At 26.8% G+C, this 18,314-nt stretch overlaps 1 protein-coding gene across 5 annotated transcripts in view; it reads right to left on the reverse strand.

The window, feature by feature from the left end:
- Positions 1–1,599: 1,599 nt before the first annotated feature.
- The window catches only part of LOC107439468 (uncharacterized), a 28,426-nt gene continuing 11,711 nt past the window's right edge, over positions 1,600–18,314 (reverse strand). For 4 of the 5 annotated variants that reach the window (XM_016052085.4, XM_016052088.4, XM_087160021.1 and 1 more), the window contains exons 3-6: positions 16,552–17,948; positions 14,484–14,664; positions 12,806–12,974; positions 1,600–9,946 (exon numbers count right to left, since the gene is read on the reverse strand). In XM_016052085.4, the coding sequence (XP_015907571.3) occupies positions 9,763–9,946; positions 12,806–12,974; positions 14,484–14,664; positions 16,552–17,948 (1,931 nt within the window). In that variant the 3' untranslated portion in view covers positions 1,600–9,762. The remainder of the gene's footprint in view (positions 9,947–12,805; positions 12,975–14,483; positions 14,665–16,551; positions 17,949–18,314) is intronic. The other variant, XM_071184986.2, reaches the window with a different exon arrangement.

An 18,314-nucleotide genomic window follows, 5' to 3' on the forward strand; every position in this document is an offset into this window, starting at 1 on the left:
TGTTTGATGAAATACTTACTCACGTGCATCTACTGGAGATGATTGTGCTCCGGAAAAAATCCGGATTTCAGGATTTTTCGTTAACCGCGATCCAGAAGTCTCAAGAAATCATCAATCACATTTTTGTTTAAAAATTCTTGTATATTTTTTTAGAAATATTAGAACTAGAATTTATACTTGGCATCTCTTTCATTTGTTGTAGATTAGACAAAAGTAAGCTTATACATAATTATCCATTTAAATTATGCTGCATATTTTAAATTTCATGTTTTGAAAAGATCAAAAATTTGAATTTATAAAGACATTAATTTTTTGAGATACTTCATTAATGATTTCACTCCAGAAATTTTCAGGAGTTTTGAGTTGGGGCTCACAATCACCCCTGATCTACTAAGCTGGTGAGATTATTGCATTCTCAACTCTGCGGCATTTTGCAAGATATTCTCAATTCCAGGCTTCATTTTCCTCTCTCTGATATTGAACCAAAAAATCTCTTGATTATTTTATAATGGCCTAATATAATCAATTAAAGAGTCCTTTGTCACAAACTAGTTATTTTATCACGATCATCTAAAGTCTTTGAAAATTATTTTGTTTATGTATATAGTATTTAAAAATATTTTTTGAGTGCTTAAAAAGTACTTTGTTGTTGAAAGATTTGGCTATGCACCCTGTGTAGACAAGTACAGAATCTGTGGATTACATTTAAGTTTAGATTATCTTAAAGGGATAAAAAATTGCTGAGAGGAGAAACGGAAAATCCTATTAGATTCCAAAACTTATGTAACTATTAGTTTGTTTCTTTATAAAATTTTATCTGCCTTATGTGTGCAAATTTTGCAACATGCATGTTAGATTTAAAGTCGCAAAAAAGTTTTTTTTATTTATTAGAAAACAAAATTTTGATTTTAATTGCATATAGACTTATTCTACCAAAAATATTTATTTAGAATTCAATTCTAAATAAATATTCAATTCAACAGAAAGTTATTAGTAAACATTTCTGAAGAATTTGGTACAGTTGCCTAAATTCTTATCTTGTGAGGAAATTTTACCATTTCTCTCCATTGCTTAGCAAAGATTTTAATAAATTAATTCAATGCATGGTTACAAAGCAACAGACTTTTCTAAGAAGTCACCATTCGCATTTTTTTGAACTGTAAAAGTTTCTTCTTTTTTGAAATATAACGAACAATTGACTTTTTTTACATCGATTTTTTGTTGCATAATCAAGCATTGAGGAGTTTAAACTAAACTCTTCAAATAATTAGCTGTGTTCTGTTGGCGTTCCAGGAGTTCCTTAGGTTTTAAAATAAATTATTAAATCAGAAATTATTATAGATGAAGATGATTTGTTTATTTATTTTGCTAACTGGTAATCCACAATTGGGGGAGTAGAAAAATATTGAATTTTCATTTACGCACAGCCTTTTATAATAGACTATTCCAGCCTATAATTTGTCAGTGGTTATATTATATTTTGGTTATTATAATTCTCAACATATGACCTTAAAATAGAATAGTGTTAACTTTTACACGTGCATTATTTAAAAAAGAAAAATGCCACTATTGACAATGTTTAAACAAAAATTCATAAAATAAACGTGTAGCAAAACATTTTATTATAAACATTTTGAATGCTCTTTTTTTGTTGTTGCACATGAAAGCTGGGAATGGATAATATTTTCATTAATGCACATATTAGTATTTGGAAGACAAAAACGAACAGAATGAGAGAAAATATAGAGCACAAAATAGCTAACTTCTGATTTGTTAATGATGCTAATGGTAGTTAAATTGTTCATCTACACATTTTTGGCAACGATTGTGAATTTGAAGTGGGGGGGGATTATTTTTCCAAAATACTGATTTCATTTACGATTATAAATCGATGAAACTTTATAAAAATGATAAATTATTGAATTAAATAAAAATTCATAAATTGGCACTTGATTTTTATTTATTAGTTTACACGGGCATGGATGACTGAAATAATAATGTGATTTTTCAAGGAATTGATGCTTCAAAGAGCTTTTCACATCTTGATTAAACTATAAAACGGATAATTTTGTAAATTTTGCATGTCAAAAAAATTACAAACCCTAAGGAAGAATTTCAATCAGTTCAGCTTATTAAAGATTATTATAAGCTTATTAGGGATTTTCGTGATTAATAATTATTGCTCTTTCTTCTAAAAAATTTTAAATTTTAGAAGCAATTTTTGTATATATATTTCATTCATGATAATTTATATCCACTTTATGAGTGTGGCTCATTATATTTTATCTGGACCACCAATTATCAAGAATATTAGAAAAGCTGCTAACAACTACTAAGAACTAACCACAATTAAGCAAATGGTTATTCTCCAGTGCAACAAATCATTCATAACATCTTGTGTTTTGTTCATTCTAATCCATGCCAAAAACAAATCCAACCAGATATGCAGTTCAATATTTTTTGCATATCAAATTTAAAAAGTACACCTTAAAATGTATCTTAAAACTTGCAGTTATTAGAAAAATAGTGAACACCTAAATGTTTACACTATACATTTTCTTCTTTTCAATCTAACTAGAAGATGTTCTTTCAAATAATTGATAATCAATGGAAATTCCATAATTATTCAAATTGCTTGATTTATTACTAAATACATCTGAAAAAAATTTTTAACGTTAAATTTCCACAGTTTTTAATATGACCTACTTGTACATAATTTATAAAAGTAAAATAAACTGTTACTTTTAAAAGTTCTTGTCTCAACTCAATTTGGCATCATTAACATATCAGTAAAAGCACTTTTTAATTAACTATATCAATATTAAATAAGATTGGTATATATATATATATTATTTCTTTACAAGGACTAAAATTATTGCAAATTAAATTTTTACCATACATAGCCAAAAATTGTGACAAACCATTTACATACTACACACAATCACTGTTTGGAACACAGCCATAGCAAATAACTGTATAAACATAAACTTACTCTAATTTTTCTTAATGTAACAAAAACAGTTGCATAGACTATAAATGCTGTAACTTTCTAATATTATTCACTAGCAAGGAAGGATATAAGTATTCGATAGCTTAAATCAACAAATGAGAAACAAAATATCAGTAAAACTAGAACCAGTTTCAATTTAACGCTAGTGTTTTTAACTTAATTTCTGAAGAACAAAAATATTTAAGTTGTATGAATTTTAAAGTCATTGTTCATTTATTTCAATAGTGTTTTTAACTAATTGAAATTTTACTTCCAAATACAGGCACTAGCACTAAATTAAAATTAATTTAATACTTAGTTTTTCATTTTAATATTTTTTAAAAATATTTTGCGAGTATATAATTTAAACACACCATTCACTTCTTTGAATAAGTTTTTTAAAATTTCATTATTGCTAGGACAGGCAACACAGATTAGATACATCTTAAAATTTTGCTTCCAAAAAGAGCCCTAATAATATTAAATTTTATGTTTTATATTTAAATTTAATAAATTAAAAAATTGATTTTAGGTGTAAAGGCATTATTCACAGCAGTGAACAAGTTATTAATAATTTTTGTAATTCTAGAACAGATTTGCAACTAAGTTATTTCATACAAAATTGTGTCAACAAAAAAAGAAGTTTAAATCTTCAAAAAATAAAAAAAAATCATATAGCATCACCTCTGTTGGCAATACAAGCTATTTCATAGAAAAGTGCTTTGCACAATGATTCATATCACAACTATGAGTAAAATAACTATCACAAGAAGTCTGAAATGAAAACACAAAAGATTAAATGTGGCATCTATTAATTATTTTCATTTTCTTACAACCTAAACTATTCAGTTGTGATAGCTAACTATTGCTGTTTTAAGTATAAAACACTATTTTCCCCATTCTAAGGTTAAAGATTTTATGGAAATACAGATTCCTTCCCAGCTGTTTTACTTGTTTACATGAATCATATTTAGCTACTTTATTCATATTTACACAATCACAAGCAAATACTATGTGAAAAATATTCTATTTTTAACATAGATGAAGTGAGACAAGAGGCAGTGTTTACTGAAAATGTATTTTTAATGAATTGATTATTTTCTATTTGTATCAATACCATGATGTAACTGCGCAATATAAAATAGCCTAACACCTTCAAATCTGTAATATTTATAGCAAAACTTTTCAATTCCTTCAATGTTACCAATTATTATTATTATTTTTTTTTTTTTTTGCATTTTAAGTTGAATTGAAATTAAATTTTTTAAAGTTTTGAACTTATTTTTTATTATTGATATATTTGCTTTAGATTTCAAATCAATTGGGGAAAAATTATTTATTGCAAAAATTTAACCTGTAACAAAAAATAAAATGCACGCTATAATATTTATTTTATCAGAAAAAATCCCAAAATAGGCTACACAAATCTTTAAATCTAATTTTAATTAACAATTCAGTTCTAATAAATTTAAATATTTTATTTTTGAAAATAAAATATTTTAATACCAAACTTTTTAAATATAAGTAACTCTAAATTTTTTTAAATAATCAAAAATTGTATAAACTGCATTGACTTATTAATTTTTTCAAAAATATGTAGAAATGTTCCAAACTATGATCTGGACCAATGTTATAGTGATCACACCTAGAAATTTTAGATAGAGAATCTCTAACTCACATGGTCGATAAAATATTATGAGCCACAGGGCAAAAGTTATTATTCCCTAGTACAGAGATGGTGAAACTATGGCATGTGTGCCGCTATGTGGTTACATAACTGGTGTTTTGGTGACATGCGAGATGTACATATTAAATTAATTTTATTTACTAACATTTTTTTTTGTTTTTGAAAAGTGGGAATTTGGTTGCATTTATGACAGGATGTAAAGCTGACTACTACTGAAGTCCATGTTTCAGAAGAAATCTATGAAAATTTAAATATCATTGATTATATCTATTTCGTATTATTGCTTATCGCAAAGGGTGCCGGTTTTAAGATATTTTGATTTAGCTTAGTAAGCATAATAAATTAGAATATTTTTAAAATACTGTTTAAAACTAACCAAACATAGTTACACAATGTAAATCTATGGTTTAAAAAATGATTTTTCAGAATGAAATTGATGTGACACACTAAAAAACTGTAAACAATAAAGTGTAATTTAACTGGCATGCAGATGGAAAAATGTTCGCCATCCCTGGCATTAAAATGTCAATATGAGCTTTTACTTTTTTTAATAAACTTTTTTTTTTCTTTTTAAGAACCGTTCAATATTTTATGCACCCAGAATCATGTACAACTCTAAACCCTACTGAAATCAGCATCATTTCTAACTGATACATTGCAATCATTATTTGTTTTTTAAATTTTTATACATAATTCTAAGCTTGACTTGATAGCATTACTTACTAGATTAGTGTCCAAAATTGTATATTTTGCCAAGCTATTAGTTTCCAAAATTGTATATAATTGTATAGTTTCCAAAATTGTATTTAGCATGAAACGTAAGAATTAGTTACAATGACCGATTCATAACATTAACCTTCCAGTAGTTCTGAAGGGAAATGGTGCAAGATGTTCTGTGATGGCCACCCTAAATATATATATATTTTATTTATTTTTTTGTCAAAAATTAAATAAACAAAAGTAATCACTAAAGGGACCTTGGATTAATATTAAGCAAAGAAAATATAGAAATTATATAAAATCTCTCAAATCACTACTGAAAAAAAAAAAAGAGTTGAAAGGTGATTGTGTGAAACACTTCTAAATTTTAGCAAACAATCAAACTGGTTTTGATGTTTTTAAATCAGCTCCCTCACTATTGATTAGACAGATTACGATAGCCTATTTGTTTATTTCTTGCCTACATCATAATATATAATAATAAAAAAAATATAATACTATCAATGAAATACACAATTATAAATAATTGGTAACTATGAATAAAGTAATTAATCTGTCTCACTCCAACAGCACACAGATATCCCAATGTATATATAGTAAATCACATATAAAATAATTTTTAATAATTTATAATAAAAATTCTTTAAAACCGCTAAAACCAAGTTCAATAAATATAAAATAAATAATAACATATACCATACTTGTGAAATAAATAATGTATATTTTTATAGATGATTTCAACATCTTAAGAAAATATATCTCTTTTGTTATCCATGCAAGATAAAGTGACAACCAGTTCATTTATGACACCACAGTCCACAATATACAAATTTATAAAATAAGCACTAGATGATGAACCAATGGCATAGCAAATAAATTTCACTAATTCCTCCATATAATTAGATGAGGTAAATCTCATATTTTTTTCAATAGTTAAAATTGTAAAAAAAAAAAAAAAAAAAAAAAAAAAAAAAAAAAAAAAAAAACATAAAACAAACAGCACGAGTGACAACATCACAAAAAGATCACATCATAAATAACTAGGCTAAAAAATGGTTGTTGATTTGTCGGTAACCACAGTATTGAGAATTAAGGTGAAAAGTGTTAAAATAATTTTAATAGATAGCAGACCAAGTGCATATGACAGTAAATTTAATAAAATTAAAAAAAAAAATTTAATTATGAGTTTGCCACTTTCAGTCCTATAGTGCTAACAATACCAAATGCAGAGTTACGAGAAAAGAAGAAGAGGGATGAAAGACAAACAAAAAGATACAATTTAATTATTTAAAATTGCAATAATAATTACTGATTACATATGATGCTGCCACTTGGATCATAATTAAGTTACTAAAAATAAAATTTCTCATTTATATTTTAATTTAACTTAAATTTATTTTCATTAAAAATATAAACAATTTTAAACAAAACGGTATGTTTATTTTTAACATGATGATTAAAAAAAGTATAAAAATAACAGATATATTTGAAAAATCAAATTATAAATATTTAAAATTCAAAAGATAACAAGTGTATGAAAGGGGAAAAAAACATTTCATAAAAATTCAAAAATTATATTAATAAGTGTACAATAAACTGTAGCTATACATTTTGAAAGCAAACTAATTATTTAATAAAATACAAGTAACTTTTACCCCTAAAGGTACTTACTTATACATGTGAAGCAAAACTAATTATCAAAGTTTTTGCAATGATTCAGTAATATATTACCACAACTAACTAAAAGAACGTTTATGTATTTAATATAGTACTTAAATACATTCTTCTTAAATATAATTATATAATACTTCTATAATTTTAATACTATCTGTAATGGTATTTATTAAACATGTTTTTTTTTAATAGCAGCTTCAAGTTACTTTATAATAATTGCTCAAATAACTTCAAAAATGAACTATTTCAATTTCAAGCAAAGTTCACATCCACATGTAAAGGTGTTACATGATTACATTATTGGAAAAGGTAGAAATTGTGTAAAAACCACACAAGGTAATAAAAATGAATCACGTTAAATAAAAAATCATGCTTTAATCATTATCACAATTTCAAAAGCATATTAATGTATCAAGCATAAAACATCAACATATATTTTTTTTTTATAAAACCTAAGATATCCAAATATTTATTCAAATAATTAATAAAAAAAATAAGAATGGAGCTTTTATTTTTTTTTTTAAAATTTGAATACTAAATAAATCCTTAAATCTGATAATTCAAAGTAATTTAAAAATAATAAATACATTGCTGTTCTGTTTTGATTTAAATGTACAGTGAAAAATAATACAGAATTTATCTTTCACATTTTAAGAACACCAAATAAACAGAATTGACAAAAAATAAAACAATTATCCGTGATCACAAATATCATCAGTCTTCTATTCAAAACAAAAAATTATTCTTTAAATTAAAAAGAAAATTTTAAAATAAAACAGAATGCATTTAAAACTAACTGCTCTCAATATCTTTGTTGACAATATAAAAATTTATATGCTTTATATTAATTTTATTTTGTTTCACAGCAAAACTTAACTAATGTTTTTAGTCATGAAAATAAAAAACTTCCTTTGCTTCACAGTTGAAATGAAAGAAAGGTTGATATGTTTTGAGCTCTCGAACACGATACCTATCATTAGGACAACACATGGATGATGAAAACAGAAATAGGTTAGAAATAAGAAAAGACACAGTTATCAACAAAAAAAAAATACAGGGAAATGAAAGATAAAAAAAGATTATCCATGGTGACCTCGAGAGCAGCAGTGGCCATAATAATAAGCAAATCAGAGTTTAATAAATGTCTATGTGCAATGCAGAGCTGAGTTGAGATCACTTACTGAAGAATCAGCATTGACACAAATGAAATCCCACTCAAGAACATCCAAAATAAGTTGATGCGACATAAATAGGAAAAATTATAACATTACAGAAATTAAATTTATGTTAAATATTGATGTAGGAAATTTCTTTTTATTTTCAAGCATATTTCTGCTTCAGTTTTTTTATTTATTATTGTTTCATTCTATTTTATTATTAATTTTTAAACTTAAGAAATAATATAAATACTTAATAACTTAATTTAATCAAAATTTAATTTTAATAAATGATTGTGATGAATAGTTTCTTAATGTTTTTGTTATCATGTATAATTAGTAATACTTTTGTCAAAATAGAACTGATAACAATGCAAAAGTTGAAAAACTTAAACATGTAATTTTTGAGTTACTTGTATTCATCAGTGCTTTAATGAATATCTTAAATCTATTTTCATTAAATTAAAGAGACATTAAACCCTAACGAAGACGTGTTACATAAAGAATAAAATCACAATGTCATGTATTTATTTACAGCTTAGATTAAACAACTAGATATCCATACTGTACTAGTTAATAATCATACTATACCATTGGCTAAGCTAAAATGACAAGAATAACATCAAGGAAACGATGATAAAAGTTGTTTTTTCTCACCTGAGAAAGATTATTATGCAAATGTGTGTTAATGGAAGCTTGATTTATAGTCACAATTCAGCCCAACTAATACAAGGCAAATATTAATATTTCCTCATAAGAATAATTTTTTAATTTAAAGATCTTTTTAATAGAGTACTGTGGATGTCAAAAAATAAGTAAAATTAAAAAAAACTTATTTGATAAAATTATCGTGTACTTTATCTGGATTTGGTTTAATTATTGCAATTCAATCTTATAAATCTAAGTTAAAGTTTTGAAAAATGCAAGAATTTAAATAACAATGAAAAAAATACTACCAAATGTGAAACTTTAAAAAAGTATTTATAATAAATAAAAATAAGTGCTTGACAATTGTTTTATTTTAATTATTTACTTATTACAAAATAAATATTGTTGAGCTAAAAATGAATTTTTTTGATTATATAATTTTTTTAAAAAATGTGTTTTTGTAAAAACATACTTATTTTATGATATCTCAATATTTTCTTCTTCCTTAGTGCATGTGAATCTCATATTACATAAACAGTATATAAGTAACAGTATTTATAAGCTCACAAAAAAACAGTAAAACACAAAAAAGAAAAAAATCATTATGAACAATTTTTAAATAAAAAAAATGCTCGTCTTAAATAAGCTCAATGAAAATTTCATTTAATAATACCAATGACCATAAAGTTGTTTTTACAGTGCTCAGTATTATAATATAAATAATGTTATGTACACATCTTATTAAATAAAACTGTTTCCAAACACAGATGCAAAAGTTAGGAAACAGAGCTTCCATTAAAACAATTGCATAATTCTTTTTCCTTTAATATAATTAGCTGGTCCATAATAAAAGGTTTAAAAAGCAGCATCACACAGTTATGAATATTTTAGACTGGATTCTTCAGTAGTCTTTTTTGCCTGTAATCATAAACTCTTCTACAAAATAATACCAGGTCAGGTGAAACATTATTTGGAGGTAGATTTTTCATCCTAAGGGATTCTTCACCCTCTGGTACTACACAAACTGGCACATTGGTTACATCCTCTAACAACCTACATCTTTTTTTGTACCTGGTATAAAAATAAAGAATATAGTTTTCAAAAATAAAAATAATATTTTAAGCAGGGGCGTAGTGAGGGATCAGTCAGCACCTCCAAAGTTATGGAGAAATACTCTATCAACAGATAAAACTATAAATTTATTTTTCAGTTGACTCTTGTTTCTGATATATATATATATATATATATATATATATATATATATATATATTTAAATTAGCAAGGAGATTGACTAAAAAACTATTTTGCCTATGAACAGAATTCTTTTCGCTTTTCTCTGTCAAAGCTACATTAAAAAACAATAATCAACCTATTAATAGGTACATCAATATATTTTTTTCAGTTGGACTTGATAATTTTCCTGATCATTTTCTTTTTCAAATTGCCAACTGAAAAAATTATTTTACCATAATTACTTTTGCTGCTATCTAGAACTAGATATTCAAACCAGAACCAGATATTTTTTACTATCAATAATATTGCATCATTTAAAATGAATTATAAAAATAAAATAAAAATACTAATTAAATATAAAATATGAAAAAATTAAAATCTCGAGAGGTTTTTAAAATTTACCATTATTTATTTGGGTTTAGAATAATTTTTCATTTTGCCACCCTCTAAAAAAATCTCTTTTTTTTTGCTACAGCCCTGCGTGTAAGCATATTTTGCAGTAATAAATAAATTTTACACATTACCTACCAGTTAGAATTCAGACACCCATACATTCTAACTTTTAACGTTTATCTATTTAATCTCTTAGTCTTTAACCGCATTGTATCAATTGAAATGAATTAGTTATACACAAATTTTCATTAATATATTTTCTTTTAATTTTCCAGACAATTTGATTTTAAAACAAAGAAGTTTTTCACTTTAATTAGCTCATTTATACTAAAGTGTGGTTCCGACAGTTTTAAATAAAAACCCCCAGCAATCAACTTTAAAGAATCATTCGATCTAGAAAACGGCAAAAACGAGTGTCATAAATTCTAATTCTATCGAGAGGGGGAATTATGATCTGGGGCTGTTTCTTCTGTGACAGTTGGTCCGAATCATGTTCAGTTTATCACTGACACATACTGCATTTCTTTTGATGACAGTGTGCTTCCTACGCTGTTTTTCAGAATAGGGCCATGCAATTTTCAGGAAGCACAATGCTAGTGGTCATGTTGCGAGGTCTGCCATGGATTGAAAAGCGTATAAAGTTTAGCTAGTGACATGACTGCCTACTTTGCATTTGTTAGCGCAAATTTTGAGGACAGGCTAGGAATTTATAAGTTTTGAAGCAATTTTGCAGCAATAATTTTACTCCAGCTGAAATTGTGAACTATAAATGATTGTTCAGCGATACAAACTAATTAAACTACAAGGGTGCAGTGAAGGGAATACTTAAGGGGATGGCATAACTAATCAATAAAATAACATTTATTGTCACACAATTGTAACTAAAATATTTGCATCAAAGTCTGTTATTTTGTCTTCAGGTTGCATCATGTTGTTGCTGCAAATAGCAGTTATTTAGAAACCTTTGTTTTGTTTTTAAAAATTTCAGTTAGCAGGGCCATCTATTGAGACTTGATATAAATAAAAGCTGGTTACAGGGTGTACAGTGAGAAGATATTTCTCCACAAATTCAAGATTTTTCCTCTATTGCGCAGATGATATTTAATATTGAGTTATATTAAAACAAAAACATTATCATTTAAAATATATAATCAGTGTAGAATCAAATAAATAATTTTGATGAACAGTTGAATACTATAAGATAAACACTGTGTATTTGAAAATAAGGCAGGTTTCATTCTAGATCTTAAGGGCATTATATCCCCCAAAAAAAGAACCTCCATCACAATAAGGAGTTGCATTTCACAAAAATTTGCATTGCTCTTAAGAAACCCAAAATATACAAAGTCTATAATTTTATAGTTAAAAAAAGTCTTATTTTCATAGGGATAGTTTAATTTAAATATAATTCTGCAGATAAATTAGAGAGTTTTAAAATTAGGGTAATTCTCGTATTTTGAAAATGTTGCTTTTCGTAATATCATATTAAAAATATCAGGATTTTAAAAAATGCCTGAAAAAAACAATAAGTAACTGTAACAACTGCCGAAAAAGCCATTGGAATTTAATGTGGATTTGGGATTGAATCTTCACGAATCAAGCATGCAAGAATGTGATTACTAAAATACAAAATTCGATAACCATTATATCGTATGAAAAATATCTAAATAGAAAAAAGAAACAAATGTCTGCTGAAAAAACGATTCTTAAATGACATAGATTTACGATAAAAATCATTGTGAATTGAGAGAGTCAAAAAGTGACTCCTCAAGTTCAAAAGGCTCACTTGTGGTGATAACATTATCTAAAGAATATAAGACTTTTTGAAAAACCCATGAGGAAAGCGCTGAAAAACGGGGCACTCATTTACGTGAATTTATTATGGAATCTAACACATCAAAAAGTAGTAACTGTAATTCAAAATTCTTATGTCGCAATGACATTGTATTAAAAATATCTGAATTTCAAAAAACCAAAAAAAAAAGGTAAATAACTTGAGAAAGAACAATCATCAAATTACGTAAAATTACAATGAAATCGTCACTAATCAAGCATGCCCAGTAAACTCGTCAAAAAGTGATAATTCAAACTCGAAATATAGTATTAAATAATATAGTTCTAATAATATAGTATTAAAATATCATAATTAGGAAAACTATGTAAGAAAGATGATAAATAATTTGCAAAAATCTATCATATAACGATGTGAAATCCCGATGGAATAGCTTGAATCGAATTACTCATATTCCTAATTTGTGTTGTATTAGGACACATTTAACTGCAAGAAAAAATAAATAAATATACCTGCAGTATTCTGAATAAGTTAGAACATAACATTTATCTTCAATACAAGCAACACTATTGGTGTCTCTGTGTTTAGAGGCAAATATTTCATCTTCAGCATAAGTGACTTTTTTCCCTGTGTCAGAGTGTTCAGGGCGATAATACCATAAAAGACTCATGTTCATTTCCCCTAGAAAGAAAAGTAACATTGAAACATGCAAAAACCAATGGAAAAATCAAGCCAAAGTAAAATATAATACACAAAACAATCAAAAAGATAGTATTGTGAAAAAGAGAAATCTGAAGATCTCTGCTTTTTAAAACAAGAATTTATAATGTATTTTAATAATTTTATTTTATACTAGCTGCCTCTGGCAAGCAGCTGGTTCGTCCATCTTTTTAAATAAGTAGAATTTCAAGTATTTTGAGATTAGAAATTGTAAAAACAAAAATCAAGTAAAAATAAAATCATATTGCCAAAGTGAAAATGGATTAATTTTTTGTCTTTTACATATTTGTATGGGCATCGAGATGAATTTGTAATTAAAATGTTTGGTACAACAATATGCTAAAATTAAAAAATATATTTATGTTAATTTTCTCAATTTTTTTCAGACACTTTTGATGGATAATAAAACAAATTAATAACTTCGTTAAAATCATACTGGGCATTTATTTGCTATTATTAATTGTGTGAGCCAATGAACTTCATTTGTAAGGTTTATGTAAACAAAACTAGTTTTACAAAGTTCTATTAGTTCGTTTAGTTATTTCTTACTAGTTCTTCTTTACTTTAAATGTGACAAAATAAGTTCTGATGTTGTTTATCTCACCTTATCATCAAACTGGCAAATATTTATAAATAGAATAACAATTTACATATTTATTTCTAAAAAAAGAAAAGAAAAATTTAAAAAAAAAGCAAGCTGAATTTATTTTCTTACAGTTCTTTATGCCATATGAAAATAAAAATATAATAAATATAAAAATAATTACATTAAATTTTCTCTTTACTCAAGGCTCTTGCTAGAATGCTTAGCATAAAGTCACATCATAGGCAATGATCGTCATCAACCAGTCGTTTATGTTGGTAGTGACATGATAACAATTAAAAAGGCCTTTATATATATAATTAACTTTGTTTAAATGCAATTCAATTTAATTATCCTATTTCAAAGTAGTATTTTAAGTTCTTTCATTTTAAAATTATTTTGAAAATCATGCATATTGTCTATTCTAGGTAAAATTGAACAAAATTTCCTCTGGTATGTACCACTTTCTCATGGGAAAAATAGGAGAAGTCAGTTTTTTTTTTCCAGAAAAAGCACCAGACTTAAGTCTGAAAAAAAACTGTAGTTGTATTATAACTTTGATATTTTAGAAATTCATCACATATCTCCAAGAGCAAATCATAATCTTGTTTAAAACAGATGGTATGTTTTATAAACTTAAAATCCATAATCATCATAGACAATTTGATTAGTATATCCTAAAAACCAAATCAGCAGGTTATAGCAAATATAGATCTAGAGATAGAATATAGATAAACTAGATCTTCTACTTTAAAAATTTCAAATTTTGTTTATTTTATTGATTGTAATCTATAATTCTCAACCACATGACAAAGATAATTTCACTATAAGATAACATCACAATAATTTTAGTAAATTATAAGATATCCAGTAGTCAGTTAACTTACCATGATGTTTCCACTTACCATCAGCAGGATTTTTCCACAACGCTGTTATTTTTGCAACAAATGGCAAATCTGTTTTTCTTGGACCCGATCTAAGAAAAACACTGTCTCTAACACATATCACATCACCCTCAACATGGCGAATTGCAGGATAACAAGGTCTCAAACAAGGATGGCTGTCATTCTAAAAAAAACATATAACATAAAAATTTAAAATACTTTATAATAAATACTTTATAGTTACTTTTTTACTTTTACAGAACTAGGAACACAGCTAATTCTCAACCCTCTGGTTTTGCAATTTTTTCAGATCACTTTGCTCTATCAATTTAACCTCGAACTTAAATAATATCTAAGCTTCTACACTTTATTTTAAATACATTCCCAAGAGCTTGCTAAAACAATAGGACTGTGAGTGCTGTTTTATTAGATTGTTTTGTTAAGAAAGCTAGCTGTATTCACTCATATTACTTAACTCCTATTTAACAATTCAATTTTTATACATTATTTTAAGCACATTATTGCACCCAATACTGAGAACTAGTTAAACTGCTGATTTAGATAGTCTTACCCGCAGATAGCAGGGTTGCCACAGAAAAAAATGAACAAAATAGTTGCTTTTAGTAGCCTAAAGCATGAAAATAGTTGCCTAAATAAGAACAAAAATTCAGCAAAAATAAGACTAAAATTTTATTAAATGACTTAATTGTCATATACCATGATACATTTAGTCAAGTTGGTGGCAAATACGATAATTTTTATGTCAACGTTAGAGTTCTAGCACTAAATTTTTATATAAAAAAATTAGTATATTTGCAGAAAATTAAATACCTTTAATTACTAGAATTCATTCAAAAAATACTTTTTCATTAAAAAAAACCACTCTTTTTCTTAGAAATTTTCCCTTTCATCAATAAATGATTTAGCAAATATATATATGTATAGTTAAAAATACGATTTTATATTATTCTTTATCATATCTATACAAATTTTCAAAAAAACTTAGAAAAGTACTTTTCTAAAAAATACTCTGCCGAATATTTGGCCGATCATTCGACCAACTGAATTTTTGACAAATTTTAATGCAACCTGAGAAATCCCCCAAGTAGCGGAAAACGTGAATTTTTAAACTGCTAACCATTTGTAATTTTGATTTAAATTTTTTGTAACTTAAGTGATCTTTCGCGATAAAAAAAGAGAAAACGTTTACCATAAAAAAAATCTTATAATCAATAAAAACAAATAATAAAGTATTGAATTTTATTTTGAAATATTGTTTTTTTTAGGCTTCTGTTTAAACCTTATAAATTTTCTTCAATTAAAATATTTAATTTGAATTTATATTACTTAATATGTATGAAATTTTATCCTAATTTCATTCTGAGCATTGCATTTTTTATTTTCATTATGAATTCAAATAATTAAAGGCCTTTAATTTTCAAGAAATATATTATAAAGTTTATTGATAAAAAAATTAGAACACTCATGTTTAAATAAATATTACTATATTTGCTGTCAATATGCCTAAATACATGTGTGGCCCTTCGTTAGTCAAACTGCTGTGCAAGTGGCCCTTCACTCAAAAAGGTTGTGCACCCCTAGTTTAGCGGTATCTTCACAAATTCAACTTTAGGAAAAACGGTAGTTTCACAAAATACTTTTTCTTTAAATTTTATTTTTTCATCCCTTAAGAAACGATAAATCCATATTTTGACCATATTTTCGTGATTTTTTAATATAATTTTTAATGTTTCACAAATTATGTCTAAATTTTCACAAAATAGGTACCTCTCAGAAAAACCTAGACAGACCCCTGATAAGCAAATAAATTGTAAACAGTAAATTTTTTTATCAATTTTTAAAACTGAAATAAAAATGCTTGCCGTCCGAAATCCCAGCAAATGTTTCTGAAAAATGTTAAAGAAATAATCTCAATTTAAAAAGAGAAAATAGATTCTTTTTAAGTACCCATTTTACTTCATGTAACCCACCTGACCCTAAAGAGAATAAGTACCATAATATAACAAGTACAAGGGGTGAATATAGAAATGTTATATAATTTGATACTTACTGAAACATAAACTAATTTTTCTTGCATAGGTCCTTCCCACGACCAACCATGAATAGGCTTTTTATCAGGAATTTTTGGAAGCACAAGACGAGGCAATGACACAAGAGGTTGGAATTTTTTACCCAAATGCTCCTCAGTGACGTTTAATATGTCACACTTTTTAGATTTGAACAACGGTGCAAGTGGTCTATTATAACAGTCTCTAAAAGTCCTCTGTTTCCCATGAAGTCTAGCTCTCCGAACAACAGCAGATTCTTTCTTTTTTTTTACTTCTAAAATAGTAATATCAGAAGTTTCATTGGACTCTTTATTTTTGTTCTGTTCAGCAATAGTGACAGCAGGAGATTGGCTCACAGATACCTGACTCTCGGTTTTAACTATACTCGTATCTTCAATTTCTGGAAGACTTTTATTAGTCTCATCTACAGTCAAGACGACCTCTTTGTTAACTGATTCACAAGGTTTTTGTTCTATATCATCAGTCTCTATATCAACGACAACAATTTTTTCCCTATGACTGTTTCTTGGAACTTCTAGTTGAATGTAAGTCTTGGTATCACGTGGTGCATCATCAACAATTTCTATTACTGATGGGGGACGTACTGGATATGATGCATTTTCATGACTGTCAACCGAATAATTTTTTCTAGCATCTTCTTGATAAGATGCAAAGTTTGAAGAGGATGCAGGCATTCTAGGTCGGCTATCTCTCAAACCCCATGACCTCTCTCTAGAGTTGACCATTTCATTTAGATTTTTGAAATGATTAGCTCCTTGAGGAGGCGATGAATGCTGATGAATTTCTGTTGAAGAATGACTTAAATTACTGTGTAAACGGGCAGAATCCCGTGAAGATGAACTGGTTGTGACATTCTGATGAGGAGCATTAAATGCCAAACTTCGTGAAAAATTGTTTTTAGAATGATTATCTTTTTGTTCATAAGGCTGAGAATATCTAACAAATGCGTTTGTAGAAGGTTTTTGCTTATCGTAACCAGAATAACTGTCTCTAGAGGAATAAGACGAATGCAATGCTTGAGGGTGTTTTGAAGATTCATAAGTTGAATGGCTACTGAATCCTCGTGGAGAAACTTCTTCCCCTGGGCGACAGACAGAATACCGAGGGTGTTTAGGTTGAGGTGGAAGAATCTCCAATGGAGGTGGACAGGCAGGAATGATATGCTTCTGTCTTTGAATGTGGTGAGGGCCCATGACTGAAGAGTTATTAGAATGAGGTTGAGAGTGAAAGTTTTGGTAGGCATTTCGATGAGGTGCGGGAGGCTGAGGTCGCTGTGGTTGTTGATGAAGATTTGGTTGAGGATGATATGGAACAGGCTTGTGAATAGTACAGTTGTCAGGTGCTGGCTGAATCAAAGGACCAGCAGGTTGATAATATCCTAGAATACAATGATAACTTTTATATTTATATTTCATGTCAGGAAAAAAAATTATAATGGGAATATAAAAAAAAATATACATATTGTTACAATTTACTCAAGATTAAAAAATATATATACAGTAGCAAAACCTGTTTACAATAATATTTTTATGAGAAAGGAAGAAAAACGGGAAATCCCAGAAAATTTTTTCATTGATAAAAGAAGTTAGACAAAATTTCTTAAAGGGATTAATTTAGTAATAAAGAAATAAGGGACAAAATAAAAACAAGAATATAAACTACTTAAACTGGCAAAGTTTTTAAATAGGAATTTTTATTCGTGTATCACTGTATGTATATAAATTTTAGATTACTTGATAGAAAA

The sequence above is a fragment of the Parasteatoda tepidariorum genome, chromosome 3 (assembly GCF_982258835.1).
Source record: "Parasteatoda tepidariorum strain Cologne lab strain chromosome 3, Ptep-v5.0, whole genome shotgun sequence".
In the NCBI taxonomy this organism is placed as follows: domain Eukaryota; kingdom Metazoa; phylum Arthropoda; class Arachnida; order Araneae; family Theridiidae; genus Parasteatoda; species Parasteatoda tepidariorum.